General features: G+C 35.9%; 1 protein-coding gene across 1 annotated transcript; it reads left to right on the top strand.

Moving 5' to 3' along the window:
- The first annotated feature begins 4,711 nt into the window (after nt 1–4,711).
- On the top strand, nt 4,712–9,995 carry LOC123699259. The gene is made up of 4 exons (XM_045646178.1): nt 4,712–5,268; nt 8,978–9,151; nt 9,465–9,596; nt 9,822–9,995. Exons 1-4 carry the CDS (start codon nt 4,948–4,950, stop codon nt 9,993–9,995), a joined length of 801 nt encoding a protein of 266 aa, XP_045502134.1. The 5' UTR covers nt 4,712–4,947.
- The last annotated feature ends 1,140 nt before the right edge of the window (nt 9,996–11,135 follow it).

Below are 11,135 nucleotides of genomic sequence, written 5' to 3'. Positions count from 1 at the left end.
TCTATCATATTCAATACTTAATTAAATAAATAATACTTAATATTACCTTCACAATCGCCTAACAACGGTTTAGAGCAATCTACGGAAGATCCTCTCCCATCTCACGGAACCGTTGTATTAAGTTCTCTTCTGAATTATTATTTCTGTGAAACACGAAATATTATAAGGTTATTTATTATGCATACCATGTTATAAATATAAATGAATAGTAGAATCGTTTCTATCGCCTTAAATACGTAGTTTATCATAATTTATCTATAATATTATTTTTTATTGACTTATCGAGATTTTCCTGACATATAGAAATTTTCCTGGCTTATAGAAATTTTGCTGGCTTATAGAAATTTTCCCGACGCATATAAATTTTATAAACATTTTCCTGACTTATACAAATTATCCTTATCTATATAATTTTGCGGCAAAGAGAAATTTTCCTGACGTATAGAAATTTTCTCGATTTATGGAAATTTTCCTGTCTTATCGAAATTTTCCTGACTAATAGAAATTTTTGCGGCAAAGAGAAATTTTCCTCACGTATAGAAGTTTTCATGGCTTATAGAATTTTTCCTGACATATAGAAATTTTCCTGGCTTATAGAAATTTTCCGGACGTATTGAAATTTTCCTTGTTTATAGAAATTTTCCTGGTGTATAGAAATTGTCCTTTCTTATGAAAATTTTCCAGCTTATAGAAATTTTCCCGACTTATGGAAATTTTCCTGGCTTATAGAAATTTTCCGGACGTATAGAAATTTTCCTTGTTTATAGAAATTTTCCTGGCGTATAGAAATTGTCCTTTCTTATGAAAATTTTCCAGCTTATAGAATTTTTTCCGACTTATGGATATTTCCTGACTTATAGAAATTTTTGCTGCAAAGAGAAATTTTCCTCACTTATAGAATTTTTCCTGATGTAAAGAAATTTTCCTGGCGTATATAATTTTTCCTGACTTATACAAATTATCCTTATCTATATAATTTTTCGGCAAAGAGAAATTTTCCTGACGTATAGAAAATTTCTCGATTTATGGAAATTTTCCTGTCTTATCGAAATTTTCCTGACTAATAGAAATTTATGCGGCAAAGAGAAATTTTCCTCAATTATAGAAATTTTCCTGGCTTATAGAATTTTTCCTGACGTATAGAAATTTTCCTGGCTTATAGAAATTTTCCGGACGTATAGAAATTTTCCTAGTTTATAGTTTCCTTTTCCTGGCGTAAAGAAATTGTCCTTTCTTATGAAAATTTTCCAGCTTATAGAAATTTTCCCGAGATATGGAAATTTTCCTGACTTATATAAATTTTTCCTGACTAATCGTAATTTTCCCAACTTATGGATATTTCCTGACTTATAGAAATTTTTGTGGTAAAGAGAAATTTTCTTCACGTATAGAAATTTTCCTGGCTTATAGAATTTTTCCTGACGTAAAGAAATTTTCCTGGCGTATATAATTTTTCCTGACTTATACAAATTTTCCTTATCTATATAATTTTGTGGCAAAGAGAAATTTTCCTGACGAATAGAAATTTTCTCGATTTATGGAAATTTTCCTGTCTTATCGAAATTTTCCTGACTTATAGAAATTTTTCCTCACTTATCGTAATTTTCCTGACTTATGGATTTTTCCTGACTAATAGAAATTTTTGCGGCAAAGAGAAATTTTCCTCACGTTTAGAAATTTTCCTGGCTTATAGAATTTTTCCTGACGTATAGAATTTTTCCTGGCTTATAGAAATTTTCCGGACGTATAGAAATTTTCCTTTTTTATAGAAATTTTCCTGGCGTATAGAAATTGTCATTTCTTATGGAAATTTTCCAGCTTATATAAATTTTCCCGACTTATGGAAATTTTCCTGACTTATAAAAAATTGTCCTGGTTATATAATTTTTCCTGACGTATAGAAATTTTCATGGCTTATAGAAATTTTCCGGACGTATAGAAATTTTCCTGTCTTATCGAAATTTTCCTGGCGTATCGAAATTTTCCTGACGTATAGAAATAATTTTCCGGACTTATGGAAATTTTCCTGGCTTGTAAACATTTTCCTGACTTATACAAATTTTCCTTATCTATATAAATTTTCCTGACTTATAGAAATTTTCCTTGTTTATAGAAATTTTACTGGCGTATAGAAATTTTCCTTTCTTATGGTAATTTTTCAGCTAATAGAAATTTTCCCGACTTATTTCCTGACTTATAGAACTTTTTTCGGACTTATCGTAATTATCATCATCATCATCATTATCATCATTTTTATTGAAAACAATATTCATATAATTTTCTTTGCCCGCGGATTCCCCTGATGTTAAATTCGCATTAGTATGAGTCGTTTCACCACTGTCAAAAGTTACCCATGGCCAAGTCACATTAAAATGAATAAACACACTTTCGCATTTATAATATTACTAGAGGTCCGCCCCGGCTTCGCCCGTGGTACATATTTCGCAATTAAAGGGTAGCCTATGTCCTTTCTCGGGTATCAAAATATTTCATACCAAATTTCATGCAAATTGGTTCAGTAGTTCAGGCGTGATTGAGTAACAGACAGACAGAGTTACTTTCGCATTTATAATATTAGTATGGATTTATAATGTGGTGCTCATTTTTTTTTGTAATAAATTATCCTGCTAACGCTATTGTATTTTCGTTGTTTTATTTCAAGTGAACACCCATACAATTTTGTCACGAGCCGCCTCTGGTAGGTAAGTATAACGAAAGTTTTCCAAAACATAAAAATGCGCCTTATCTTTTTCACGTAATTTAAAACCCGTTTAACACAGTGTATATTATTTTATCATGAAAGTGGAAGCCCCCATTTAATTTGTCTAAAGAACTTATATTATCGTAGGTAAGTAAATAAACGCGAACGGTAATTAATTAATTAATTATTATGCTGTGATCTTCTGTTCCATTCAATAGCGAATGAACTAAAGCCTAAGCATGGAAAAAATGTGAATTCGTACCATTATCGAAATTTGTTTATCGATAGTTCCGCACTATTCGATAAATGCCAACGATGTAAGTTTTGTAGGACGTAAACGTAAAGTCAAATTGATATAATTTCTCGTAGGTACATGTTATGAATTGTTATAATTCCAACGGAATATCATTGTTATGGCATAAAGCTACGTAAAAATTAGTAAATGCCATTTTTAGACGCCTCCAATACGTTTCTAATTTAATGGTGACGCCATTACAAGTTTGTTTCGAGAATAACTGTCAGTATCATAGAAATCATCATTCGCCGCGCCGCGGCCGTGGCCGGGTATAGTGTGTGTTTCTCAGAGGACGAAAAGCATAAGTTTAAGTTTACGAGTAAAAAAACGTTATCAGTGAAGCCATTTTTACTTCTTGTATAAAATTAAAATAATTCACCATATAATATGTATATTTCCATGGCTAGTATCAAAATCGTTTCAGTCTCGGTATTCAGGGTTGCTAGTTGCTACATCATGCTACATCAAGAATCAAGAAGCTTAGATATAAGCTTCTTGTGCTACATGCACAGGCTACATGTATGAATGCAGCGCCCTCTTTTTATTACATGACGTTACAGACCTCAGTTACCAATTCCTCCGAGTGATCAGCTGAGCGGACACGTATTGTGGTCATTGCTGGGGCACCCACGAATACGATTATTGACGATGAGTGATATTGAACATTTAATCATTAGTGTAGAAGGGTTCCCATGCCTGTGGGATCTAAATAACGAAGATTATCATAACAGGGATATGAAAGATCTTGACTGGCAACAAAATGCTCTAATAAAATGAACATGATAAAACTTTTTATAAACATAAGTAATTATTTATTTCATAACTATTGTTATTACTTATAGTCCATTGAAATGTTACATTTTTTAGGCCTAATCTTGCGTTTTTTAGAGGACAAAATTTTATTTTTTTGATATGTAGGGGGGTCAGTGTGAAGCTAAAACCAAGTTTGTGGGGTCGCCACCCTTGTCCCACGGCCGCCATCTCGAAAATTGCGGTTGAAATGGTTTTTACGATAAATCTCTTAAACTATTTATCCAATAAGATTTTTTTTTAACATTATTTGTTGCAAATTAAATTCTCTACAACTTTAGTCCAGTAAGTTTTTGTTGTAGAACTATAAATAAAAAAGTTATAAGCGAAAATGTTCATTAATTAGAGTAATTTATATTTTTCAATAAGTTTTTCAATAAAACTTTTTTTTATCATTTTACGAAGAAATGATAGGTATCAGATCATTTTTGTAGATTGTATTTCGAGGAACAACTTTTATATACGAAATTCATGTTTCTTCCAAACGTGTGCACTCCACTGAAGCTACTCCAAGACTAATCTCAGTATTCGGAAAAAAAAGCATGTGTGTGGTAGTCGTACCTACGGAATGTTTCATGATACGGCCTTAAAATACCTTTCCAATCTCCAAAACATCACATCATATCACCCCTTGCTATTATATATGAACTAAAAATTATCTAAGTAACACAAAATAATGAATGTGAAATAATATTCATTGAAATCTTCAATAATTTCATAGCCACGTTTAGGTAAGAAGTAATTTTTAAATAGAATTCTGAAATATGTGTCTGAAATAGAATACCGATATCTTTAGTCTATTCAATATTAATTTAAAGACTGTCAACATTGTTGGGAACTGTCTCGTTTAAAAATGTCTGTGGTAACTCTGTACTCTAGGATTAAAAAAAATATGATAACAAACATGGCGTGCTAGCAGTGCGCCATTTAATTCTGTTTACAAATTATTAATTTATCATAAATCTTCGATTAGATAGATGATGCGGTTACATAGAGAGCAACGAATGATCAGTGTCGCTTCCAAAAGGTACAGGAGCTCGGCTATCGGTTCAATGGGAGTGTAGCGATTGATTAACGGCGAGCGCGATAACAGGAGGGGCCGGGGCGGCGGCGCTCGGCGGTAGCGGCGTGGGCGGGTGATATGCAAGCGGCGCCGACGCGCTACGTGTCCGCGAGCGAGTTGTATTCGACAGACGAAGTGGAGCTGCTGCTGGAGGAGATCAGGGAGCTGGAGCCGACGAGCTGCAGAGGGGAGGACGTGCAAGACTTCGAGATCGCGGGCAGCGGGTGCGCGGGCGCGGGCGGCCGCTCGCCCGCCGCCACCGACCTCACGGACCACTCGTGGGACTCGCACGCTCACTACTCGCGCGTGCCTCCGCCCCGGCCGCAGGCCCTGGCTCCTCTCTACTGCCGACTCTCCTACCTCTTTACGCCATACGGATCGCTTACTTTCCTGCTAGTTGTAAGTATATCTTCTATTTCTCAACAACATTCATTGCGATACAGCATAAATATACCCAATTACAGCATCAGTTTATTGACATCAAAGAAATCATCTCATCTGAAGAGAAAAAACATCCAGTCTTGAAATAAGGTTTTCATCTATCGGTACACATGTGAGTGTATAATTTCTTTATGGACGACAATTTGAGATCACACTGGCTAAACAGTAAACATATGGATATGTAACAGCCCCCCTAGCCAAGTGGCTTTCTGTTAGCGTAGCGTTCAATATTCTATTCTATTGAACGCTACGCTAACATAAAGCCACTTGGCTAGGGGGGCAGATTAGAACAAAAGTATAAATTTCTATGAATACCATAATATAGAATTGTGTATATATTTAGGTAAATATAGATTTAAAGTGCCTGCAATCGTCATAATTGTACAAATTTGTATGTTTTCAAATTTTTTAATTAAGTAATTCCCATACAAATTCAATATTTTTATCTATAGCGTGTTGAACTATAAGAATTTACATTTTCTATGCTGGTTACTTGAAACACTATACTGTTACTCAATTTTATACCAAAGCTTTGTGTTTAAATAAAAAATAACCATACTATGGTAATTATTGTATCTACATTAGTAATCCTATTTGTAAAGATAGATTGATGGATATTTCTGAATCCATCGTCTAAAACCAGCTATCAACCATCAGTGATATTCTGCGAGTAAAAGTTTAAACCACTAGCTCTTGCTACATACTTATGAACAAGATATCCCATAAGTCATAAAGTAACCATACAAATGGAGCTGGTATTTATTTCTGGCTCATGTATAAAGTATATTCCTATGCTCTCATTAGCCTTAATGAGAAATATTTCTATAGTGATTCATTACAGCTCAAAGAAAGGCATGCAATTAAAAGTCATAAGTGTTTTGCTCTATATATAAACTACAAGCCCGCATAGGAAAAAAATATGGGTCAAATGAACCACCAGGGGACATATCTATTTTTTTTTTTTTTTTTTTATAATGAATAGGCAGACGTTTGACCACGATCCCACCTGATGGGAAGCGGCGATGTGGTCTACTTGGATGCACGTCTGCCTAGAAGAAGCCTGTTCACCCTCGCTTTGAAAAGGTCCAGATTGTATTGTGCGGGAAATATGGAGCTAGGGAGAGAGTTCCATTCCTTAGCCGTTTTCATTAAGAAAGATGACTCGAAGCGACGTGTTCTAATAGGAGGGATATCTACAACAAAAGGATATCTAGAACGATAGCAGAGCAAAAAATAATAAGATTTATCACTATGCCGTCACTTGTAAGCTGTCCAACTGAGTGCAGATGAGAATTGAAAAGTACAGGTAGACTCGGTAAATTTTGGTCATTTGACCATGTACGGCATTCTTAACCATCGATAGATCCATTAAAAATAATAAGGAACCGCTCAGTGCCGTACAAAAATGGTGGTCCACAAAGTCGGAATTTTTATTTAATTTCCGAGAGTTACCGGGGGTAAATTTGGTCATTTGACCATGTACGGCATCTGTGTCATACTATGCCTATACTGCTTTTAATCCATTATTCCGCAACGCCGTACAAAAATCATGGGGACAAGGGGAAAAAATCGAGAGTTGTAATCCCCTCTCTTTCCCCACTCCAGGGGGTCATTTGACACAACACGAAATAAATTTATTTTTAAAGTATTTTATGCATAGATAATATTTTTTCATGTGCCGTACATTTTCGTTGGTTCAAAGGGGAAAAATCTGAAAAAGAAAAAATCCATATAACGAAATGTTTGCTTTATATTTTGATAATAAAATATAAATATACATTAATATTAAGAAGCTCGAGGTGGTTAATTATCACCTTGGAAAGTTGGAGTCAGGTGGAATGGACTCCGTTAAATTGATGAACTAATAAAGAAGCTATGAACGAAAAGATGTGAATTATATGCAATCAGCCCATGAATACAGGTAAAGTCACAAGCAAATGCTAGTAATATATACATATTCAAAATGTACAAGTAAAGCGCTTTCAAATGATACCAAACACGGCATATTTATCTTAACTTTATTTTTTTACTCTGTATGTTTTGTCCGCTAGAGGGCGCCACATTAGATTTTGTGAAACCCCATATAGCCTTTAGCTAGCTGGTCGCTGGTTATCCAGTGAACAATTCAGACGCTTCTAATGATATGTCATTTGTCGAATTCTGATAAGTAGTTTAGAAGTTACGAGGGAATAGATGAACATACATACATGACCTGTCAAAATCATAACCCTCCTTTTGCTTTGCCGTAGTTGGGTAAAAATATGTTAATGCCGTACTGTATCAAATGGCCATAAAGCACCCTTAAAATTGTAGCTTTCGTCGCTTTCATCAGCCTAAAAGATGTGGTCTGCACAAAAATGTACGGCATCGTTTTTTCCTAATTTATCTATGTTAATACTATTTAAAACAACGAATAAAGTGTAGAAAACTATTATATTTCATTAATCTACGATGTTTAAACTTTTACAAAATTTCTGTTTTTGCATTTCTCTATAACTTTTTTTAGAACGGTTTCTTTTGAACGGCAATACTATACAACAATTGAATTTTACAATATCATGTTAAAAAAAAAGTTCCCGTACAGGGTCAAATGACCTTACAGCTCTTTATATCAAGAATTCGATGAAATTAAGATGATTATTGGTATACATTTAAAAGAACAATTATTTTTTGACGGCATTGCTTTTAATAGTACTTTTGAGTGCTAGATAATGTTTTGGAACCGAAGCCGTACTTAGTCAAATGACCCCCTGGAGTGGGGAAAGAGAGGGGATTGCAACTCTCGATTTTTTCTCCTTGTCCCCATGATTTTTGTACGGCGTTGCGGAATAATGGATTAAAAGCAGTATAGGCATAGTATGTCACAGATGCCGTACATGGTCAAATGACCAAATTTACCCCCGGTAACTCTCGGAAATTAAATAAAAATTCCGACTTTGTGGACCACCATTTTTGTACGGCACTGAGCGGTTTCTTATTATTTTTAATGGATCTATCGATGGTTAAGAATGCCGTACATGGTCAAATGACCAAAATTTACCGAGTCTACCTGTACTTTTCAATTCTCATCTGCACTCAGTTGGACAGCTTACAAGTGACGGCATAGTGATGAATCTTATTATTTTTTGCTCTGCTATCGTTCTAGATATGTCCCCTGGTGGTTCATTTGACCCATATTTTTTTCCTATGCGGGCTTGTAGTCTAATAGGCATACTCAACTAATTATTTTGTTGTTTTATGCAGGTCTTTAAATTACTAATGTTAATTTTTATACTAAAATATGAAAAAGAAAATGTTTCATCTAATACAAATGAAATAGCTTGTACATTATAAATTATCTTGTTCAATATTCAGACTTAAAACTTCAAAATGAGAACAATACAACTTTATATTTTTAAAATATAATAAAACTAGAACTACAATAGGTATATTACTAGACTAACATAGTTATTTTATATTCATTAGATTTTTAATGTACCTATCTACACACATACATAAGGGAACAGTGTAATCTGTATTTAATTCAGTTGAATGACTACTTGGACTACTCAGTAATGAAATAGGGGTTGAAAGTTTGCAACTTGGAAAATTTATACTGGCCACGCTGGCGATTCGTGTATAAAATATTTTTTTACACATGGCTACATAGACGAGTTGATGTTTCCAGCTGTGTACGTTTTGCGTGTGCGCGTGCACGTGGGCGGCGGTGGGGCTGCGCGGCGCGTCGGCCACGCGCCCGCTGCTGTTCGGCGCGCTCACCTCGCTCATGGCGCACGGCCTGCTGCTCGCGCTGCACATCAGCCGACTGGTCGCGTTGTTCCCCATGGACTTTACTAAATGGGTATGTGCTTTTCATTGTAACATAAATATATTAAGTTGTGAATAAAAGTGCAAGTGACTCAGCTACAAAAGTTTAAATAGTAACTATGTACCTACTAACTGAAGCTTTTTATTGTTTCTTTTGTTTTACTTAAATTGACTAGAAATCACTTCTCATTAACTGCTATAAAAAATAATGATTAATTATCTTTCTGGTTGTGTTAGTTGACACAGTAGTACAAATCACAGCTTCTAAAATCTGTGAAATCTATCCACTTAGTGAGCATTAAATTTTTGTCAATAAAGTTATAAAATAATATTTGTATGCATTGCAGAGCGGTTGGCTGGGCGTGTGGAGCGCGGCATGGCTGCTAAGCGGCGCGGCGGTGCTGCTGGCGGCGCCCAAGCCGCTCACCGACGGGCCGCAGCGCGCGCCGCCCTCCGCTGCGCTGCTCTACGCCACTTCGGTACGAATCTAAGTAAATCATTTATTACACATGATTTACTTAGGAAGCATTTTACTACATAAATAATTATTCTCAACAGAATCATCAATAAAATACCTCCATGGTCTTAATTTGACTGTATTATTATTTGGTTTGTTAAATTCGATTCAATCAAAATATTTTTAACTGAGTTTAAAAAAAATAAGGAGATTTAAGATATCATTAACTAAAATATGGTAATTACAGGGAGTGGGCCTGTGTGGGTCGGCGCTGGGCCTGGCGCTTGCGCTGCTGGCGGCGCGCGGCGGGTGCGTGCGGCGTGGCGGGCGGGCCGGGAGCCGCGCGGCCCGCCAGCCAGCGCCCGCCGCCGCCTACCGCGCCGTGCCGCAGCCCTCCACGTCGCGCGACGACCCCTTATAGTGACGCACCGACTTCTAGGCGCGCCCCGGCCCGCCGGCCCGCCGCCGGACAGTGATGTGTAGTGCGTAGTGTGTAGTGCAGTGCCAGTGGGAAGTGTTTATTTATTTATTTTGCATATAATTCGGATATCGTTTAGTGTTTCGGTGTGGTGGAGACGCAGTGTCGGTGAGTGTACGGTTTTTTTGGATCAGTTTATTGCATCTGTTCTATTTGTAATCTTGGTTAGTAAAGTGTACGATTTTGATGTAATATATCAATGTTCAGTACTAAATGGGAGCAGATTTAGTCAAGAGATAAGCAGTTTTAAATGTTTTAATATACTTTGGGTTACACAGTTTACCTTATAATACAAACACTTCCCACTTGTATGATACTCGAATACCCCATGCGACAACTAGAGAGTTCCCATTCAAGCGGAGATGCCTGCGAACGGGCGCGAGTCCGCCATCCCCTGCACGTTGGCACAAAACCAGGACATTATCAAGGCTATCGACAGAACACTCCCTAATTTTTATATATTTTATAGAAGTTAGAGTTTTATAGTTGAGGAAGTGATTCCCGAGTGATAAACATTAGAATTGATCTCCCATGTATAGTATGTTAAGGTTTAATTTAGTTTAGCCGTATAGGACCAGCGATGCGCACTGATGATGTTTCATTTACAGGACCAAAAATGTTTGTTTGGTGAGACAAAGGAGACGTTTTGTGATGCCACTTGTATCTGTTAATTAAATATTTCTGTATAAAAATTACAATATTATACATAAGCGTGTAAAGCTATCTTGTCTTATAAATGAGAACATTAACAGATACAAGTGTGTAGGTGTGAGATAAAGTTAGCTTAGCGGAGGTCGTCTAAAACTGCCACTAGATTTTCGCCTACAAGCTCACGTCCATTGTGTTAGTCTATTGATCTCGGTGTGATCGTAGTGTGAGGCAAGGATGTGTTGTTGTTGAGTTTTGTATTTCATATTAACACTTGCGATGTATGGAGCAGTATGAGCAGATTGGTTACTTTTTAGTGTGTGAAAAGCTTCGTTTTGCTTTCAGTTCTAATAGTAATAAGGCATGTTGTCATGGAAGATAAGAAGAATTATAAATACAAGAATTTTTTAATTTGTATAATTTTGCAAGCATAAT

The sequence above is a fragment of the Colias croceus genome, chromosome 17 (assembly GCF_905220415.1).
Source record: "Colias croceus chromosome 17, ilColCroc2.1".
Taxonomy (NCBI): Eukaryota; Metazoa; Arthropoda; class Insecta; order Lepidoptera; family Pieridae; genus Colias; species Colias croceus.
The sequence above is the reverse complement of the archived record's forward strand: the minus strand, read 5'-3'. Positions and strand labels throughout refer to the sequence as shown.